General features: G+C 48.3%; 1 protein-coding gene across 4 annotated transcripts in view; it reads right to left on the bottom strand.

Moving 5' to 3' along the window:
- Nucleotides 1–400: 400 nt before the first annotated feature.
- The window catches only part of VPS13D (vacuolar protein sorting 13 homolog D), a 262915-nt gene continuing 241005 nt past the window's right edge, over nt 401–22310 (bottom strand). For all 4 annotated transcript variants that reach the window (XM_058675413.1, XM_058675405.1, XM_058675416.1 and 1 more), the window contains 3 exons: nt 11004–11135; nt 2001–2241; nt 401–816 (listed from right to left, as the gene is read on the bottom strand). In XM_058675413.1, the coding sequence (XP_058531396.1) occupies nt 685–816; nt 2001–2241; nt 11004–11135 (505 nt within the window). In that variant the 3' untranslated portion in view covers nt 401–684. The remainder of the gene's footprint in view (nt 817–2000; nt 2242–11003; nt 11136–22310) is intronic.

The raw sequence follows: 22310 nt of genomic DNA, 5'->3' as shown, positions 1-22310 counted from the left end.
ATCCGAAACACACTCTCAGGGAGAGTGCTTAGGAGAGCCAAACAGATCGCAATATGATTTGTGAGCAGCTAAGGGGGATGTGTGGGGAGAGCAAGGGAGAGTGGGCACCCATGCTTCCCCTGCACCCCCAGGGCCAGCTCTGCCTTTGGGGTCCCAGCTTGTCCCTCGGGCCTGGGTGGCATGGGATGCTCAGACATCAGGCTGGCACCGGGTCTCCCACCACCTGTTTCCCACGCTTCCTTTAGTCTATAAAACCTCAGCGTGATCCTGTTCCACCTCCTGAGGATGCCTTTCCATAGAGTACCCTGAATTAGCTGTGTACGATTAGTGCAACAGAAGCTCCAATAGAATTTTATATGACTATACATTGAACACACCTTCCCACAGGTCACAGGGCCCATTCTGAGATGTTCCTATCTATTTACAAACAAGTGCTTGTACATATATACAAGTTAACAAAATACAGGGCAGTCTCAGTGTTAGATTCATCTCAGTACTTTCTTTATGTTATTCACTCAATAGTGTTTAAAAAAACTACTTCCCCATCATCTAAGATCACGCCCAGTGGCATAGGTGAGCAGGGGTTCCACTCACACCTCCCGTGAGGTTCTCCTCTCCCTGGGCTTTGAGCCGGGCTGGCCTGGCCATGGCTGCAGCGTCGCTCCTCCACGGCCGGCCGCGTGCTCAGGCGTCCAGCTCCAGGTGCTCCTGATTCTCACTGAGCCTCAGCATGAGCTGCTGCTCGTAGAAAAGGCTCTTTGCATAGTTGATCTCCTGCGACAGCTTGACGGCAAGGGCCTCGGATTTCACATGGACCTGCAGAGGACAGCACAGTGAGTGTCCCTGCAAAGTGCCTGGGGATACAGAGGACATGGGCGGTGGATCCACTCCCAGCTGTGACCCAGGTGCACACTAGAACCACGTGGCATTCTTCACTCCCAGGGCCTGCTCTTAGGTTAATTCTGAGATTCTGGGCGGATCTTTGGAATCTTTTAAAAGCCATTTCCCAGGATGCTGTGCTGCTGGCCCAGGAGGAATACAGCTCAGCAAAGGCCTTCCTACAGAGCAGTGGGTGGAGAGGAGGCTAGGCAATGCCCTCCACCAAGAAAGGGAGCCTGTGAAAAGCAAACATCTGGGCTGCTTATGACTCTGGGCCAGGGACCCCAGGGAGCCTGGGCAAAGCCACCCAGATCTGAGCAAGTGCTGAGCAGAGGGGAGGAGATAGGCTGCCATCTGCTATGTTTACCCATAGAAGGACAAGACTAAGCAGCCCTCAGAACCCTGGCACCGAGGGGAGGATGGGCGGGACTAACACCTGGGCGTCCCATGAGACATCAAGTTCAACTTGCTTGCTATCAGCAGCTTCCCCACACATGCTCTGTGTTCCAGCCAGCCGGTTCTGCAGTCAGATCACTGGCTCTGGGGTTGCCGTGTGGACCTGAGGGAGTCCACCTGCCTCACCATTTAACTCCTTGCCAGTCAAGTGGGGACAATAAGAGCAGCAGTCAAGCCCTGAGAAGCACTTGGGGTCCACCTGGCACAGAGCAGGCCCCTGGCAAACGCTTGTTATGCATAGAAACTCTGTTGTTTCAAAGTCCTGTCACCCACGTTCCTCCTGCCTGCGGGGAATAGGCATTCTCCGTATTTAGATATACGCCAGTCATGGCTTCTTTGCATAGAATAGGAAGTCATGGTTTCCACAGTGACAGAAGCGGAGAAGCCTGAGAGTGATCTCTCATCTTAGGTTCCACATGTGGAATCACAGAGCAACATTTCAGAAAAGAAGATGCCCTGTGTACTGCACCGGCCGTCCCAGACAGCCAGCTAGAGGAAACATTGCCGCTTCACTGTCTCCAGGAGCGATGGAGGCGCAGTGGCGGGGAACTCACCAGGGCCATTTGTGGGGCAGCTGGGAGGGGCGCAAGGCAGAGGGCGGCAGAGCCTTCCACCTCCCCAGCCTCATGCACCTGCCTGGGAAGGATGGCTGGGTGGGAACTCACCATCGGCTTCTGGTGGGACGGCCCTGGGATGGCCACGCCACTGCTTGAGTTCACTGCTTTCTTGGTCACCTGCACATACACCTTCCCGTGGTCTTTGGAGACAAGGCAGTGGTAGAGGTCGTTGTACTTGACTTCTAGGAAAATAGCCTCTCTGTCCACGTAGTCCCCGCTCTTCAGGAAGTACACTGCCTTGGAGGAGATGAGCACGCAGTAGCTGTCTGTGTTCTCCACGGCTATGAAGCTGCCAAGAGAGGAGAATGCCTCAATGCTCAGCGGCTGGATGACTCCTCAGAACAGAGCCAGCAGGCAAGGATGGAGGCCCTTGGAGCACTGCGGTCTGAAGGTCTGAGCTTGCAGCAGATCCCTCATGTATGTTAGGACCAAGAGTGACTCTTGCCTCAAGGCAGCGTGGGGAGGATCAAGTTTACAGTACACACCCCCCTCCATCCGGGCACTCAGTCAGTGTAGCTAGGGGTGATCCCACACAACAGCCCCAACTACTGCATAGTCTGGATATTTATTCTATGGGGCATGCTTCTGGTGAGCATTTCTGGATAGCAAAAGGTTAGCAAAAACCCTAACAACGCTTTCTGTGACAAAGAGAACACAGTGCCTTCAAATGTTAAACTGACACAGCTGTCGGGGAAGCTCACCACCCAGTGTGGCCGAGGAGCCACCAAGACACTGGATGACAGTCAAGGGGAGACAGGTTTCCCAACATGCCTGCCAGAGCTGCTGGCCTGGCGCTGCGGTGTGTGTACCCCTGCCTGGGTCTGCTTCCTTCCTCACTGCTCTAAGAGAGGGCACCCAGGCTGTGGACATGTCCAGGGCCAGGGGACTCTTGGGGTTGTTCCACGTCCAGACAACTTGGGAAAGCTGCAGTCTTCTTCATTTTTCTGAACTCTTAGCCTGGAGAGTTCTCCCACATGGAGCTCACAGATCACAGCAGCAATGTAAGCAGGTCAAACCTCCCCACTTGGCCACCGAGTGAAGAGGAGTGAACTCTGGAAACCGCAGAGGCTGCTCCCCCACCCAGCCTGGCGGCCTCCCTGCGTCTTGTGACAGCCTTTCACAATGGGGCTGCGGTCTCAAGGGACAGTGAGAAAGAAAGTGGATGACAGCCAGAATACTAAGAGCTGATGAGAGACTGGCTGCCAAGCTCCGGTTTCTAAACTGCCACTGCCCCACCTGCAACTGTTCTGGAACCTGGGTCCAAGGCAGCTTTGCTCCTGGGTCAGTGGTTGCAAAATCCTTCAAGAGGAGGCAGAAAAAGGAGCCCAGCATGCCCAGGAGAAGGCCTGCCTGTGTGGGGCCAGGCTACCATCTGCCCAGGCTGAGCATGCTCTGGGCATCATGGGCAGAGCCTCATTCAGAACACATATCCCACTCCCTAGCTCTGTGCTTGCCCGAGGATTGACAAGTTCCAACTTCTCCTGGAAATTCCCCTTGCCCTCTAGCCCCTTCCTGCTTGTGACAGCAATACTGCGCTGACGTCCCAGGACACTCCTAATGCTGCTTGTTCTTCGGTGTCTTCTGAGTAACTATCTCAGCTCTCTGACCCTTACTGCCGGAAGCCCTGTAAGTGTGGGCCACATGGGTACCTGTGTCTCCCAGAACAGCACTGAGTGGGCTGCCCCACAAGCACTCAGTAAGCATCAGCTTATGCCAGTTGCCATTTTAATCACAATTTCCCAGGACACAACTGGGGTTTATTGTTCAGCCCTAAGCAGTTGGCAAAGCTGAGAACACAGACTTGTTAAGTGCCAAAACCAGAAATATCCAGTGGCTTGTAGTGTTAGGGCCTCAGCATGGGCTTTCTGATGGTCCACGTGGATGCCCAGGGACAGTATCACTACTGAATCACACTGAGTGAGTTCTAAGACAGTGTGTCTTGGGGTGGGCTTTTTTTTTTTTTAAAGATTTATCTTTTTTTTTTTCATTTTTTTAATTGTATTTTTGTTGACAATATTTACATAGTTAATTACAGTAAAAAAAAAGGTTCAGGGGGTATAGGGAAGTGGGTAATAGTATTATGTCCATATTGTTTCCATCGTGAATCTGAGGTAAAGGGGGGTATTGATGGAGAAGCCCCACCCAGTTTCTTGGGGTGGGCTTTGTGGCACGACGGGCTAAGCTGCCATTCTGGACGCTCACATCCCATACTGGAGTGCTGGTCAATCGCCTTCTGCTCTGCTTCCAGTCCAGCTCCCTGCTAATGCTCCTGGCATGCAGCTGATAGCTCAAGAACTTGGGCCCCTTGCCACCCACACGGGAGACCCACCTAAGAATTTCCGGCTCCTGGTTTTGGCCTGGCCTAGCCCCCAGCTGTTAGAAACATTTGAGGAGTGCCCAGGGGATGCAAAATCTCTTGTTACTCTGCACTTCAAACAGATTAAAATAAATAAATAAATATGTTAAAAGTGAACACGAGAAGGCATCCCAACTATTAAAGTATCAGAGTTTCAAGTTAGAATTGGTTGGAGAACTGGCTATGCTCCTGAGCAGTTGTGCCAAGCAAGTGGTTACTGAGGCTGTGATGGGTTCCCAGGAGGTTCTGAAGTTGGTCACAGCACCTGGGTGACAGACGACTGACAGCCGACTAAGGTTAGATACCACCCCCCCCACTCCCCCCCGCCGCTAGTTCAGCCCAGGACAGGGCCCTTCCTTTCCCAGGCCCCGGTCCCCCAACCAGCCTGCTGGGCCCTGCTGCAGCTGACATTACACGCAACTTGTGGGAAGGGTCAGACCTTCCGTGGGGGCCAGTGGGTACACTTCCAACTTTGTGATAGGTTTATAGTTTTTAAAGTGGTCATTTTCCAGGTACCACAGGTACACAAATCCTCCTGCAGGAAAGGAACTTTCTGGAAGAAAAGCGGCCCTGAGCTGCGAGGTTCCCCTGAAAGGCAGGCAAAGCCCACGGCAGGCGGCTCAGGCGACGCAGCAGCTTTCCCTGCGGCTCAGATTGCTTCATAGTCAGTGTGAAGGCCAGAGCAGCTCACAGCCAGGACTTTGTTAAGTAGCCCTGCAGATTCTGCAGATCCCCTCACCACCCGCAGCACATTCTGAATGCTCACACCAAAGGTACCACCCCATGTGTCTCATCCCTCATCCTTCCCTTATTGTATTGTCAACTTCCTTTGTTTTTTTTTTTTTTTTAAACAAAATATGGAAACCTCGGCAAAGAAAAACTAAAACAGTTCCAGGCTGTTGCCCTTGTTAGCTGGAGAGCATTCTGCAACCTGCCCCAGGTGAGCAGAGAAGCCTGCCTTGCTGAGCACTTGCAGCCTCTCTGGGACTTCACCCTTGGCGGCCCGTTACCCACCAAGGCTACATGCAGGGCTCCCGGCTCCCCTCCCCTCCTGGCTGCCCCAGCAGCCTCACCCCTAGGCTCTCGGCTACACAGTAGAGCATGCATCCTCTAGTTCAGTGTGGAGCCCCAGACTGTTCCCGCTTTGTCACTTCAATGGCCAGGTCCACATGAGGACTGAGTGCTGGGAACCTGGAGGGATGGCACATGGGATGCCCCCACCAGAGTGTCTCAGCAGACTTGGAGTATAGTTCTGTTCTGATTTAGTCTTAACTCAGCGGAGGAGTGGGAAAGGACATGGGGCCCCTGAGGAGTTTTAGTTTGTGAGATGAGCAGGAGTGCTGGGAAGGCTGCCCAGGGCTCCCGCCGCTCAGTTTAGGTTGCTGGAGACATGTTCATTGATTCTACCAGAAAGTAAGATTTTGTACAATCTTAAAACTTCAATGAGAAGCTTCAGTTTTAACTCTCCTCATCAAGTTTCTTCTGAGTAAAAGCAGCAGTACCTGGTCAGCACCCTCTCCAGAGATGGGCACAGTGCCCATAGCATGGAATAGACCCACCACGATGCGCACTGCCCATGAATCTCAGCCATGGGGCATTCTCAGCAGCCTGTGCAAACCTCACAGGTCCTCTCATGCCACGTCAGTCACGTGGCAGACCTGCTTTTGGGACTAGCACCCTGGTGCCACGTGGCTCTGCTTCTCACCTGCCTTTGCGTAGAACTTTGCTGCTCTGCTCTGTGTAACAATGTTCAACATTGCACCTCCAGGCTGCAGGAGGGACCACAGCAGAAGGGAGAGCCTTGTGGTAGGCAGCTCTCTCCTGTTAGGGTCAGGGGCTGGACTACCCAATCCTAGGGAGAGAAGCCTCTAGATAAATGCCCACGGCTTCTCTCCCCAGTCACTAGCCCATATGGAAATCTTGGAGAGAGAAATTTGCTAGGTAACTTCCAGCCGCCCTCTGTGGATTTCTTTCTTAGCTCTGTGTTTACACATCATACTCTTTTCCCTTCACAATCAATTCAGAATCAGAACCATCTGAGTCATCTTGCTCCAGCACTTCCCAAATAGGCTCCTCTCTGCCAGGGCACCTGGCGTGGTCCGGAGTATGGGTCTTGCAGACTATCCCTCTGTGTGTACCCAAGCACGGTAACCCAGGGCCTCCACAGCTGAGCTGCCTGGTCCTCCCTTAGCCCTCTGATCTCCACTACAGCACCACGCTCAAACCTTCTCAATCTGCTCCTCATTCAGATTCCAATGGCTCTACCTTTTAAGCCCTCTTCACCCTGGCCCACCTCCACTGCCATTATGTCTTCAGGCCTTTCTACCTCTTTCTGAACCACTCCATGGGTCTCCTGCCTCCCTGGGGGACTGGCTCTTGGTGGCCAGCAAGAGCACATCTTCATGTGCCATATGGGTTGGATTCTCTTTTTCACAGTCTCAGGAGGCCTGTAGGAACAGCAAGCTCCTTGGTGTGAACTGCATGTGCCAGGCCTTCACAGTCAGCCTGGGCTGCCTCTCTGTGCTTCGCTGCACCTGCGCCTCCCACACAGGTGCTGTTGCCCACATCCTTACTTTGTCTGCCCAGGCCGCTGCCTTCTCTCCATGGCATATTCCTCTACCACCTGCAAGATTAAGTTTGCTGCCCACAACCTTCCTGAGAACCCTTCCCTGGTCCTCGGGCATGAATGAATCCTTCCCCTCTGTGTTCCCCTAGCACTTGGGTCATACTTCCATTCCAACAGCAATCATGCCGAGAGCTAGTGATACATAGTCTGCTTTCTTTGCTAAACTGTGAACTGGCTGAAGACAGAGCTGGCACACAGCAGGGGGAATGAATGTGTAGATTAGGGATCTAAGACAATGCTGGTCTGGTAAAACTGGCCAGCACACATGCAACTTTACATGCTGGGCAAGTTTTCCCCAGCAGTGAAGAATCTCCCCAGGTGTTGGCCTTGTGGGGCAGTGGGGTCAGGCCTCTGCCTGTGATAACAGCATCTTACATGAGCACTGGTTGAATCCCAGATGGCCAATTTCTGATCCAGCTACCTACTAACTCCCCTGGAAAGGTGACAGAGGAGGGCTCAAATACTTGGGCTCCGGCACTCACAGGGGAGACTCAGATGGAGTTCGATTTCTGGTTTTGACCATTTTTGTAGCCATTTTTGAGTGAAGAAGTGGTTGGAAGATCTCTGTCTCTTCATCTCTCTCCCTCTCTTTCTGTATCTCTGCCTTTAAAACAAATCTTTTATAAAATCCTCTCAATAAATCCTCTATTAAACTTCTAGCTTAGTTTATTATTAGAGATTTAGGAAGTCATTAACTTGTATCACAATAGCTGGCTAATCTGCAAAGTAGAAGTTTTAATTCAGTAGCATATCAGAGACTATCCAGATTCCTAAGTGTCAATAGCTATTGATAGGTTATTTCTGGATTCTAAAAACAGAAACTAATGATTCTATGGCACACCTCAAAAGCACTGTCTTGTCTTTGTTCTGAGATGGTGTATTTACCATATGGTTTGTATCCATAGTTATATGCTATCCAAATCAATATTACAACAGGTGCTCAAAAACAGATTTCTGTCTCTTTATGCAACTTCTCAAAACAAACAGACAAGATGTGAAGTGCCTTCAGTATACTCACAGAAGTGGCAAGAAAGGAGACTTCTCCTCTTCATATTTTTCTGTATTTTTTGAGTAAACTGACCATGTGCATGAAACTGATTTCATTAAAAAGAGAAAGGACCTACTGGCTAATGGGTTTAGAAGCTAACATTGCTTTGTTTTTAAATACTCTTCAGTCTTTAAAAAACCTCATCAATGCTATTTTCTTCATAGTTGGTAACAGGAACCCATGACCCAACTCCAGAAACCAGCAGCCGGAGCAGCTTGGGGTCACGGGGCAGCTTGGAGCTTCCATGTCAGACAGGAAGAGCCAACCCAGCACTCCAAGCCCCGGATGTGCCCTTCTCTGAGAGGGAATGTCACAAACAAAGTAGAAAGTCTGTGCAAAAAACACAAAAATGAAGTCTCTGACTATAAGTTAGGCACCATTGCACAGAAAACTTCATTCCATCACACAGTACTAACTACTTATACTTCATCATCTTAACCAAGAATTTTGTTTATAACCAAAATTCACTTCAGAAATGGGGCACAATGGTAATTCTGCAACTTGTCAGAGAGGAAATGATGAGTTTGAAACTGAAGCCTCTTTAGCCCACCAGACCTTAAGTAACATGCCAGTAACCATCTTTTTTTTTAAATACCAATTAACTGAATAAAATGAAAAACTTAAATGCAGTTCGCTCTGGGGGAGTGGAGTAGGAGCTGCTCCCACATGAGGACTTGGTGGGGCTTTCACTGCATCAGGAAGTAATTACACAGTATTGTCCAGAAGTGAAACCATGAGTCCAATTGGAAAGAAATGTGGAAGCATTTAGTTAGAACAGTAGAGCAAAGTATTCAAGATTCTTTTAAGGGGTTAACTCTGCAGGGAAATATGCAAATAATTAAGCCTTTGAACATGTTTTTAATTACAAATCTAGGATAAAAGTCAAAGGTATAATTTGGTGCTCATGTGCTTTTCCTGAAAACCCCTTCCTTCCAAAGCAACGACTGCAACATGCACATTGCTTGAGGACGCAGGCTGATGGCTGAGGAGACTCAGAGAAGCACTTGCTGGTCCCTGGTCCCCTCTTGGCTTCCTCCTTGCACACACAAATGGTCATGTGCCTCCTTCAACAGTTTCTGGCAAGAGTTAACCAACAATTTGGGCGGAGACGCATGGTTTTCATCTTTAAAGTCAAAATTCACTCATCCTGCTTTCTGAGTTCATGTGAACTCCAGAGATGCGGATTTTGGCTGTTTCCACGTGGACTCCGCTCTGTGCTGCTTCTCTGTCTTTCACGGCACACGCCAGGCCACTCTGCACAACCTCTCCTTAGGGTTTTCTGGCCTGCGGTTCATTCTACTGCAAATGAACTTTACAAGGACCAGACGCTGGTTTGACTTGAGTGGAGAAGAGGTGTTAGGGAGAAAAAAGCAGATCACATAAGAACACATAATCTAAATCTCTAATCCACACCTCGTGATTGAAAGATGGACAAGTGCTCATAGAGGTAGGAACCTGCAGCTACCCAGCTACATTGATCAAGGGCTTACTACACCTGAGCTGCTGTTCCAGGTGTGAGGATTTTCTTCATAAATTGGAGAGACAAAAACCCCAACCCTTCAGGGGCTGCTATTCTAATGGACTTGGCTCCAAGGAATGACTTTCCAGGTCTCTGATCCAAAGACGGAAAGTTCCACCAGCAAAGAAATATAACGGTCAGTGTTAGTACCAAATGCTTGCCCCAAGAGAGGCAGGAATATAATGACTTTGCCTTCTCCTGGAGTGAAACTGCCTGGGGACTCTAGCTAGGAGAGCGAGGACTGCAGCTACAGCGAGAGAAGAACCAGCAATAACACGCTAAGGTGTGAACTGTGCCCTTCCTCAAATTCAGATATTGGGACCCTGAGCCCTACATGACCACTGGGAGTGAGGAAGTCACATGATTAAATGAGGTCCTAAGGTTGGGTCCCTGATCCAACAAGTTAGTGTCCTTACAAAAGACACGACATTGCTTTTTCTCTCAGTTATAGTGAGAAAAAGCACTCCCCAGCACTAGAATCAACCAGTATTCTAATTCTGGGCTTCCCAGGACAGTCCTGCTGTGTAAGCCCCCTGTCTAACAGATGTTTTCAAGATAATCAGAGCAGATTGAGAGAATCAACCTGTCAAAAGACACGCAAGAGTGTCCCAAGGGTGGGGGTGGGTCAGCTGCAAGGACCCTTACAGGACGATGTAGGACACACACTGTGGGTTCAATCTCAACCTTCACATTCAAACACGGCTACAAGAACAGGAGATTATGTCTAGCAGCACTGGCTCTAATGACGACACTGAAGACTAACCGGAAATTATCCACACCAGGCACTCTTCTCTGAACACGTACGTGCAGCTCTCAGAACTGTTCCCCTCCCTGGTGTGTTTACTTTACATGAGGCAAATAGCCAGTAAATAAACTGAACTAGGCATTTTGTTACTCATCAGCTATAACCAAATGCTTTTCCGTACAGATGGGTCTAGTACCTCTGCAGGTTATAGAGCATTTTATGTTACATGGGCCTCTGCAGAATACTCTAAAACAGCAATGTTCAATTCTACCAGATTAAGCATGTGCAGTCTTGCTAACTGGACTCACGAGCATGATAAGACTCTAGATGTACAAGACTCCATAGTTAAAGAAGAACAACAAATAATCTTAAGGAAATTGCATTTCTAAAATGTTCAGCTACTAGTCTTGTTTATCTGTTTCGTTTTGTGGCACTCCACAGCAAACAGTAGACGACTAAAGTTTAAGAAAATTTTAGAAAGGGAAGAAACTGTTAAAATTGAGAACATTATGGCCATTAGCTTCTCTCCTGGAATTAGAGACTGCCATTTTTCTGGAAACAAGATACTCACGCCCAACTATCAAACAGTGGGAACTGCTGTATAAGGGCTGTTGACAAGCAGCTGTGCCTACACCTACAGAATCCTTGGCATGAGGGATCCTTTGAGCATCTCTGAGCTCAGAGGCAGGGTGATATTGGGACACAAGAAAAGAGGACCAAGCACACAACGGGTTGCTTTCCCTGAGCTCCCACTTACAATTCATCCTGGATGTTGTCTGTTAGTTTGAAGAGCTGCTCCTGCCCTTCTGCTTGGCTCTCAGAATAGCGGGGGAGCAGCCCCTGGGGCCCTGTGCAGCAGCGTGGCTTCCGAACCCTCTGTGCTTGAGTCCTACACGGGGAAAAGAGGCAAAAATGAAGAGGTTAGATGCTGAGGTTGACATGACCTCACAACTCAATACAAGACATACTGGAGGCGAGTGACTAGAGCTGAATGGCAGTACTGCCCAGGAATGTGCTGTCAGGTGGTAGCTGGTGTGTATCCTGCCTCCACTGTTTCCAGCTCTGATCATGGGTGAGTTCACTTCCTTAAGGCTCAATTTTAGTTTCCTCTGTCAAATAGCAAGGGGAAGAGGACGACAGAGACCTCACACAACTGCTGTGAAGACCAAATAAGACGGTGACCGTCAAGCTTGTGCTCAGTCACGGTGGGCCACTCCCTGCGTGGCCCTGACTACAGAGCTCAGCCCCCACAGAGTCTTCAGTGCCTCTGCAGAGCCATCTCTGAGCTTGCAACAGGACAGGAAGAAGGCTGACACTTTGTGAGTACACGCCAAACTGCCAGACTTCTAAGACGCTCTTAGCCAGGTGAGGCGTGAGGGACACAGTGACTCGAGAAGGAAGAAAGGCCCCAGGTCCCTGTCCCCGGACAGTCTGGGCTCTGCAGCAGCTCCGCCCTTGCTACTCAGTTGTCGGCAGCCCAAAGGAATCTGCTTTGCTATGGCTTTCAGGGTAGGCTCATGTTGTCTTTTTCCACAAGCCATGCGCAGGGTAATTGATAAGTACTTTTTGGTGTTTTCCTAGAAACAGGAGTCCATATTTGTCTTGGAAAGGCTATGCATATTTCAGATGACTGATAAGAGTGTGCTGGGCCTGTCCTCGGCCTTGTACTTGCTGTACTTTTTATTACTTGTTCCTGGAACCCACTGAAGCAAAACATCCCTCTCTAGACATATCTGAAATAGGCTTAGACACTGAATCTGTCTTCAGAACTGTGCACTAACAGCAATGGGGCGACTGGCTTACTAGGCACGCTGGGATAGCAACAGGAACAGAAACAATGAGACACTGGCCACAGGCCAGGTGCAAGTCAGCTGCAACCCAGCACAACTGCAAAGCCCGAACTCAGGATAATACCCAGCTCACAGACTCTGACCTTGGAGAGACAGCCCCATATTGGGTAATGGTTGAGGTGTGCTGGAGAGCCCCCAAACCAGTGATAATTTCTCAAAAAGCTTATTCCACAGATGTTCTGAATATTATCACTTGTGCTGTTCAACAGTGACATGAAGAGACAGTATTTTCAGTGATTTGCACAGAGAATGGGTATAAAATGTGTGTACACACACACATCCTTGCACACTTCCATTGTGTCTGGTTGCAATTCTTCTTTTAAAAGATGCAGACCTAATGTCGGCTATTTAGATCTGCTATTGACTGAAAGTAATGAGGGTGGTATAGAGCCACTGCCAGCCCACTGGGGCAGCAGCTTGACAAATGCTCTTTGAAGAATGACAACAAATCATGGCAAGCAAGGGAAGTCAAGGGGAAGGAGCCCTGGCCTTGTCTCCTTGCCTAGTGATACCTGCTGCTGTTCCAGACATTGCCTAGACAGGCTAATCTCCTCTGCCCAAGGCAGCCCTGCTCTCTCAGCCCACAAGATGGCCTGCAAGAGGGATATGGCAAGGCTTGCTTCCTTTCAATACCAGGTTTGATTCTGACTTCTCAGCACATCTCCACAACCTACTGGGAGGCCTATAGGTTCAAATTTAATATACATTCCAGATCCAACCTTTTGTTTCTTTCCCTACCTTAACCAGCAAATGATGGTTGGATCTGCACAGCATTATTACACTAGCCCCAACAGCCTCTGAACTTGCTCTCTCTACTTCTATCCTTACCTAAGTTTCTCATGGCAATGAGATGAGCATGGCTCTGGGAAGATACAAATCAGGCTGAATTGCTCATCTGCTCAAAACACCTTTGTTTCACATTTTACTTAGATGAATCTATTTACTTGTTTTTAGCTCCCTATTTGGAATAGAAGTTGGCATCTAGAATAGCAATATGGTTTATGGGAAAGAAGATGTATGTATTAAAACAAGATAAATGCATTTGGGGGTGGGGGTTGGTACAAGAGTCCTGTACTACATTACAAAGGAATGGCGATATGCAAACTTTAGTGGAGAGTACACGAGATTCTGAGCTTTCCAAGTCAGTAGTCAAGAGTGAGGCGAAATATGAACCAAGTAGAATCCTTATCCTGACAGGAAGCTCAGGGGGTCTGCCTAGTTCATGGATATCAACATTTCTGTGAACACTTGGTCTTTTTCCTTATAAAAAATCATTTTTTTAGTAAACAAAGCTGAGAAAAGAGTCCGCTATCATGTAGGAGAAAACTTACATACACAGAGTCCTAAGTTCCTCTAGCACAGTGCAAGGAAGCCAGAGACGCCAAGGAAAGGGATTTGTTTCTGGAACAGAGCTCCTGGAAATCACATTCCATAACAAAGAAGGGATGGCTGGGAAGGTAAGTAAACTGCCTTGTATTATTACATGGTCAAGGAGCTCTTCAGCACAAACAGTTACTTCCTGACTCAGCGGCCTCCCTTGGGGCCTTCTCCAGAGTTCAGTGATTCAACCTCATGTGCACTCCCAGTACATCATCTGAAACTTGCAAACTTCAGGCCTACCAAAGTATCAATGAAAAGCCAAGCAGAACAGCTCCCTTGTGTAAACACCGATTCTCAGGTTTTTTTTCTTATCTATCTTCCCATCTCCAAGGTTCTCACTTGTGGTCAACCAAACATCAAGAGCAAGGTTGGTTACCAGCGTTCGATCCTGATGCCACCTGATCCTCATGGTGGCATTCAGACTCACTGTGCACCAACACAGAGGAAGGGAGGGCAAAACGTGACCTGTGTGATACAGTCTTGTAAACACAGGAATTACTTACAGGAGTGACTTCCACATGCTCTTAGTGAAAGCAGAAAGCTGAATTCAAGAATTCTTTCCATATTCTATTTCTTTAACATGTCAATGCCTGAAAAACAATTCTTTCTTCTCTGAAACTCAACTCCAGCGTAAATTCCTTAAGTTTAAACTGATAGACGGTAGTCGAGGGTGGGGGAAGGTGGTACTTAAAGTCACTTGTGCCAACAAACTCAATCCCAGATTTAATCAAATAATGATAATTGGGGATGATGTTATGGTTTAATGTGAGAATCCAATGCTTGTGATGTTGGCATACCATATAGGAATGCCTGGTTTAAGTCTTGGTTACTCTGCTTCCAATTGAGCTTCCTGCTAATGTGCCTGGGAAGGCAGCAGAAGGAGGCTCAGGCACTTGGATCTGTGTCGCCTAAGTGAGAGACCCAGGTGGAGCTTCTGGTGACTTGTTTTCTCCTATCTCAGCTCTGGCTGTGGCAGGCATCTGAAAAGTCAACCAGCAAATAGGAAATCTCTCTCACATTCTCCATTATTTTGCCTTCCAAATTAAAAATAAATAATAAACAATAAAAAGTAAATCTTCCTAAAAGGAAAGAAAAAAGTATAAATCACAACAATTAGCAAGTGTTTCCAGGCCCTGTAAGCCAGTCAAGTTCGAAGTGAGGTTCCTTAGGCCAGATGCTGGAAGATGCAGTGTTTTCTGCATATGGTGAGGCAACACTATAAATTCAGATTATCCTTTGAAAGTAGTTTTACTCTAGTCACAGCAGTCCTAACCTGGTTGCCCTCCACAATTCAGGGGTGTGGTGTGTCCATTTCTGAGCTCTCATTCTTGAGTCACTTCTGAGCATTTCCCAGTGAACCCATCAACACCAGCAGGCAAAGGACTCCACTCCTGCTTTGGTTTGTTTTGTAAACACTGGGCATTACAGCTGGACATGCCACTTATTCTCAGTCTGGAGCTCACAGATATGATCACTGTTTCTTTGACACAACACAAATAAGCCCCTGATGCACCCTTACCACCACACAGCTCCCACACTGACTATGACATCTGTGTGTTCCCCTGTAGCCCGGTCCCCAGTTCCTCTTCTCCCCAAGGCGGCTGGGACTATGACCCTTACGTTTATCGTTCCCTTGTTCTTCTTTCAAAGGAGTTTGATTTATTTTAGAGTGTGCTTCAATATGTTCTTGTTATAGTCTCTGGTTTCAGCTACTGGGGGATGTCACTGCTGTATTGCTAAGATTTCGCCATCCCTCTGTGTGCAGTTAAAATTCCCTTATCACGTCTGCTACATTAATAACACATTGTAGATCTAATCCATGATTTAGCCACCTTCCTACAGATGGCACATGGGTCATGTCCCGCCTTTGTGATTACAGATGCTGCTGTTACGAACAGAACATTCCTGTACACACCTTCTACTGAACTCTGAGTATACTTCTAGAAGGTTAACTCCAAGATCACAGGGGACATTCATATATCAAGACAATTCAAGCTATTTTCATTTTTAAATTATTTTTTGATAATCTTTACATAGTTAATTAGGGTAAAAAGGTTCAAGGGCTATAGGGAAGTGGGTAAGACTATTATGTCCATATTGTTTCCTTCCTGTTTAAAGCGGGGTATTAAGGGAGAAGGCCCACCCAATTTCCTACCCTCCCCAGGTCCCGGATGTAGGGCATGTTCCGAGGGTCTTGATCAAGTGGTTTTGATAGTTCACCAGTTATGAATCACTGCCAATCTTGCCACTACAAGCACAATGAGGTCTTTGAAGAATCCACTGATTGACACAGTCCATCAGTGAGTCTCCATTTGCCCAGTATTTCGCTGCCAACATATAGCTGAGATGGTTGATTGACCTGTTCTGTCTTCTGTCTTTTCTTGGTTAGGGTTCTGAGTCCAGCATTTCGATTGGGGAGATCTCCAAAGAAACTTTGTCTGAGGTGCAGCCAGACCAGATTCTTGTATGTACTAGCAAGCACAGGGCCCGCTACAGTCCATTGCCCTGATCAGCTGGTGGTTGCAATTGCTGGGTTGGTTCTGTTTTCAGCCCTGACTTCCACTGGAAAAAATGGGTGTTGCAGTCCAGCCTGGTTCTGCCCAGCACATACTCGGCCCTCACATAAACCAGTAGCACCTGCAGCCTAGTTGGAGCGACCCACGATAACCCCCACCAGGCCTGCCCCTACCCTGGTTTGCCAGTATGTGTAGCAGTAGCCCAGTCTGTCCCACACCCCCTTTGGCTCTCGTACATGTCGATGGGTATTAAAGCTTTGTTCCATCTAACCAGTTCCACTATGCAGCCCACACAGATGCTGTTGGGTGCTCTCTGTCTAGCCACCCCAGTCCCTGTCCTAGTTTTTGTGCCCTCCCGTGGAAGTGGTAACTCAAGAGGGAGGAGTCCACTATTTCCCTCCCACGCCTCTCCCACTCCTGGATTATGCACTCTCCAGGTAGTTCTGTGGTTTGACTTGACAGAATTAGCCCCCAGTGCCAGCTTCTGCCAGCTGATGCTGTGGCTAAGCCCAAACAACCCTCACCCACTCTAATTTTGTTTGCACCAGTAGGAATAATCAGCCCAGCCTGGCTTTTCTCTGATCTGGTCTGCATGAGGCCCACAGGTGGTAGCCCTGCCCAGTTTGCCCCCATCCCAGCTCACACTCTCCAGTGGGAGTAGCTGTACAGCAAGGGAACCACCCCTTATTCCCCTGCTGGCTCCGCCCCTCCCTTCCTGGTTCTCACACGTGCTGGTTGGGTGCTGCGGTCACATCCGGTACAGGCAACTTCACCTTGGCATTCCGTATTGTGCACTAGTTTTTGTTGCGACCGAACCCGGCTCGACGTACACTGTTCTGCCACTTGGATTTGCCAGTGGATGACGTGAACTGATTCAGCCTGGTCTTCCCCTGACCCATGCCAAATGTATGCCAGTGGGAAACTTTCCATGGCCTGTTCTGGGCTGTTTCCTATCATGTTTTCAAGCTATTTTCAAAGCAGCTGAACTCTATTTATATTTCCATCCACAACGTATTTGTAAGGGACCAGCAACTTAGCCACCTGCAACTTAAAATGCAGTTGCTATAGCTACAGAACAGACCTATGTTTCTTAAAGTTTTATTTATTGGAGGGAGAGGGAGGGAGGAGGAAGGAGAGAGCGAGAGGGAGGGAGGGAGGGAGGGAGGAGGGAGGAGAAATGAGAGAGAGGCAGGGAAGTAGGGAAGGAGAGGAAAGGGGAGGGGGAAGGAAGGAGAGAGAGGGAGAGAGAGAGAGAGAGAAAGAGAGAAAGAGAGAAAGAGAAAGAGAGAGAGAGAGAGAGAGAGAGAAATGAGAACAGATTCCTCCACCTGGTAGTTATCCCTCAAATGCCTGAATGGCCAAGACTGAGCTGCGCTGAAACTGGAAGATGGGAACTCAATCCATGTTTCCCACCAGGGTGGCAGAAACCCACCAAACTGAGTCACCATCACTGCCTTCCAGGACATACACTAGCAGAAATTTGGCTTTAGAAGTTGTTTTAGGTTCTCTGACATTGGCATCTAAACCATTGGGCAGGCCAAATGCCTTTCCAGAACCCAATATTTGAGTTGCATCCTGGGCAGTACTGGTCTAAACTTTAAATTCTTTCTGCTTGAACAGAATAGGACAGAGTATTACTTTTTTTCTTTCACGCTAAAAAGTAAGGTGTCCAATGAAAAACACAGACTGGTTGCAGGTCCTGCCATTAGAGCTAGAGCATAGTGGCCAACACCTGCCTGTTCTGGTTTCCTACAGAGTCCCCCAGGTGCTCAGTTCCCTTCTTCACAAGCAGCACCCAGGCTACGATGCGCTGCTACTTAGGCAGGGCCTTGTGGCCGCAGTTCTAAAGGCAAGGAAAATTATTAAACGAGAGTTGGCCAAGCTGCAGCCCTCACCTCTCATTAGTGGACAGCGTCTCTAACTAACCAACATGCAACATGAAAGAGTTTACAGCGGCGTCTGTTCAGTGTGGATGCAGCCACTCTGCCTCCACAAACCTTCGCTGAGCCAAAGGCCTGTGGTAGATTTAACTGTGGCCAGCTGGGGGTTTGCCGGCCATCTTCAGCCGCTGGCTGCTGTGGTTTATAAATTTCACAGTGTACAGAGAGAAGCAGTCCTTCCAGTCAACCAGCTAATCCAAAATGTCAGCACCAAAGGAGCTTGAGCTTTGAACTCCGTGAAAACGCCAGAGTCGGCAGCACGGCACGGAAGACTCCTTCCTGGGGAAGGTGCTGCTAATACAGTGGTTGATCGACTGCAGATAGCCGCCCAGGGCGGGGGGAACCCAGCACAGAGGAAGTCTCCATCTGGCCACTGCTATCTGACATCCACGGGAGGCCCCAAAACCCAAGATCAGAGGGACGAAAACAAGTCACGTCATTTTCTTTAAGCAACAATAAATCCAAACAAGGTGCCACAGGAAGGTCTAACCAACTCCACCCGGCTGCCTTTGCATTTCAGATGGGGAGGGGGTGGGGGAAGCGAGGAGGGCAGCAGTTGGCCATCCACTATTTGTTCTTAGCATATATGATGAGTAACTATGTCATAGCTGTATTAGTTGAAGACAGATGTTGTGCTCACAGACACATGCCCCTGTACAGCTTAAGTTATTAGCTGGTGGAGATGTCTGTCATGGCCAATGTCTATCAGCCAAGTGATGTTGGAAAACAATCAGTAACTGAGTGAAGAGTGAGTGTGTCAAACATGGGACTTCCTAGCCTAACAGGATGTTTATTCAACTGATGGCTGCATCTTCCCTGGGGGCTGTATATACTGACCTCAGCAAAGTGATGGATCGTGGGTGCATTTACTTTACATACATGTCTAAGACCTCTGTTTTCATTAAGTCTCCGACTGACACACACGATGCTTGACTGAGCACAAAGAATTAGACTGAGAACAGAAGGTCAATGCAGACGGTCTCTTCAAATACTGTTAGCTGATAACAGCTATGAGATAGCACGGTTCTTGCCTGAAAGGTCAAACATCTGTCATCTCTAAAAGGAACCTACCAGCCCATGGAAGCAGTGCCCCCTGCTCGGGTACATGTGAGTGGGTTACAAGCCCTGCCTATGCCCCCGCGGTGTGCTTGTCTGACTCACCACGGGCTGCAGCTGCGGCTGCCTGGCAGGCCCTCCCCTCTGTGCATCCGCTCCCCAGGACTAAGCGCACATTCTCCCTTCACTCCCGTCAGCACTAATGTGATCATAAGGCTCTGAGAAGATGCAAACCTCTGAATCAGTTTACATAAGACTTTCTTTCCCAAAGTTCTGAAACAGAACCCACCTTCTAGAACCTCCTCAGAGACAGCATTCAGTCAATTAAAAAAAAAAAAACCCTCTTGACGTCAGTACAGGCTGGTTCTTAAGTGAAGTCACTGAGTGAGGGTGCAAGCTAAGGTAGCTAGAACAGAGAATTCTGTTCAGATACCTGAGAATGGCTGTGCTTGCCACCACCCCTCATTTAAAGAACCCTTCCTGAGCTACCACAGTGCCTAGACTTTGAGGAAGACGGGGATGAATGAAGTTTCCAGGGAGCTCAAACGGGTGTGGCAGAGGTGGTGACTAGAAGCCCGAAGCCCATGGCAGCAGTGGAGTGCCAGAGAGAGGCAGCGTGACGTAGTGCTGAGAAGATGGGCTCTACAGCCAGGCACAGCCACCATTTACAAACCATCATCCATACACAACTTCTTGATCCCTGGCTTCCTCATCTATAAAATGGAGGTAATAATGAGGTTGCTGTGTGGAGTGAAGCTAATACAGGTATGGTGCTTTGCACAATGCCGGGCACATCGGAGACACTCAAGAAAATACCACCTGCTGTCAAGAGTGCACCTGCAGAGGTGGAGTGGGTACCAACAGGGGCCCTGATCTCACTCAGGGGCTTGGCTGAAATGGCTAATCTTTCTCACCATGGTTTCCTACTGGGGAGGCTCATGGTTTCAAACTGAAGCATTTCCCTTCTGATCTCTTGTTAACATTGTACTTAACTTCTCTCTGGAGTCCTGAAGTCACATATGTAACAACACATAAAATTCCACAGTGCACTCTGCCACTGAAAGTATGGGAAAGATGGTGATTCGTGAGATTATTAGAAACTGTATTTATCTTGTTAACTTTTCAGTGATTTTGCATCCCACAGCAGGGACAACATTTCCTGGGCTGGGCTTGCTCTCATCACTGGGATTCACACCTGACTTGTTTATAGGGGTTAAGGCTTCACCCTAACCTAACACATGTTTGGGGGTACTCATGACATTGTAACTGTGACAGCTGGTAGGACTAATGCCAACACATAGGCCTTCTGGGATTTAAATACTAAGACAAAAATACTTCAGATTCTTTCTTAGTCAACTGCCTGAGGGGGGTAAGACTCCCTTTTAATAAGGCAGGGTGAAGAGGGGCAAGGCAGATTTACTCTATAAAGAATTCCCGACAACTGGATACTGTTACACTGAGAGTCCAGCCTAACTTGAAATGTCATAACTGATTTTTTTTAAAAAGATGCATTTTTTAAGAAAAATGCATTTGAAAGACATAGAGAAAGAAAAAGACACAGACAGTAATCTTCCGTTTGCTGGTTTACTTCCAAAATGGCTGTAATGGCCATGGGTGGGCCAGGCTGAAGACAGGATCCTGGAATTCCACCTAGGTCTCCCATATGGATGTCAAGTGCCCAAATATTTGGGCCGTCTTCTTTCACCTTCCCAGGTGCATTTGCAGGCAGTTATATAGGAAATGGAGGGGCAGGGACGCGAACCAGCTGTTATGTAGGATGTGGTTTATACTTGCAGCATTGTAAACAACCAGGCTCTAGGTATAACATCAGAGAGTGTCACATTTACAGCCATTTCTTGAGTCACAGTCAAGTTCTTTGTCACCTCTTTGTCAAACTCAAGATGCTTCACATGGGTCAAAAAACATGCTTTCTGATAAACCTGACGTTGTGCTACTGGACACAAATGTTGAGAATAAGCTGACTAAACTAAAAATACACCAAAAACCAGGTACCCTCAGTTTAGTTTTTGGCAAATTATAACATAATTTCTTTCTTATAGACTTATAGACCTATCCTCACCCAAGAGAGAGGAAAAGATGAGTTGGGAGCAAGTAGCGAGGGGAACAATGGGGCTTCAGAAAAAAACAAATAGCATGAGATCCCAGTGCAGCCATTAATCAGCTGAGAGACACTGGAGAAGGTACTGGACTGTTCTCAGTCCTAGTCTCCTCCTCAGTCAGGATACAATAAATACTCTGTTACTCATTCTGAGATAAAGGGTGAACAAAAAAATCTACACAGCCTGGTGCCTGGCACATAGAAATCAACTGTCTCCCCTTGGAATTACTGAGTGCATCAAGTCAACTGCATCCAGCAGAATGTGTTTTGACAGTGCCCCATGGGGGATGTGCCTTACTGAGTCTGTCAGGATTCTCAGAGGGTGGTTTTCAGTGTTTCCCACTGGGACCTGCTTACAGAGTTTATGCCCCTGACTGGCCCCATCTGGACTATACCTCCTTACAGAACTGGCCTGCAAACAGCCAGCTGCTCAATACATTGTAGCAGATGCTAACCCCTTAGAACTGGAATTGGTAAAATTTTAGAACATTTCCATTAATAGCCAGCAAACACTTCTAGCTAAAGTCTACAAGACCATCTTAAAGCATACAGCTGCTATATAGGGACGTGTCCTGAGGGTGGTCGAAGTGCCACTTTATGGCAGGCTAGTTAGCAGGACCAGACTTTAGGAGGTACAGGGAACACTGGAGAACCGCAGAGGGTCACACAACAGCTGTGGCACAGCGTTCCCCAGAGAGCCGAGCATGCTGACTGGAAGCTACATGCAGCAGGCATTTTCCTCTCTCCCCAGCACTTAGCACAATGCCTGACCTTGAATGCATGCTCACTACCTACGTGGGTGACTGGGTAACGTGAAGGTCACAGGGCAGCTAGAACTGGTGGCAGGAGATGCAGGATGCAGCTCCCGAGGCTGAGGGAGCGGACAGGCTGCAGGGACTCCTGCCCTGCTCTGCCAGTGGAACCAGGGACACCTGGAGCACTGGACTGTAGCTCACTCCACCAAAGGGGACACTAGAAAGGGGTACTGGAGAGCCACCTGGTGGTCTTGACCCTGGCACCTATGTAGGGATCAGGCCCCTCACAGGAGGCGGAATCTAGGCTTGGCACTCTGAACAGCTCAGCACCTTCTGAACAACTGATCAACTCCCTCCCCTTGCTTGAATCCCAAGAACTTTCTGTTGAGACTCCATGTGGCTTTCATGATTTCAGGCCCAAGTTTTAGGTTTGCTTTTCCTTAAAAGA

Source organism: Ochotona princeps, chromosome 2 (assembly GCF_030435755.1).
Source record: "Ochotona princeps isolate mOchPri1 chromosome 2, mOchPri1.hap1, whole genome shotgun sequence".
In the NCBI taxonomy this organism is placed as follows: Eukaryota; Metazoa; Chordata; class Mammalia; order Lagomorpha; family Ochotonidae; genus Ochotona; species Ochotona princeps.
The sequence above is the reverse complement of the archived record's forward strand: the minus strand, read 5'-3'. Positions and strand labels throughout refer to the sequence as shown.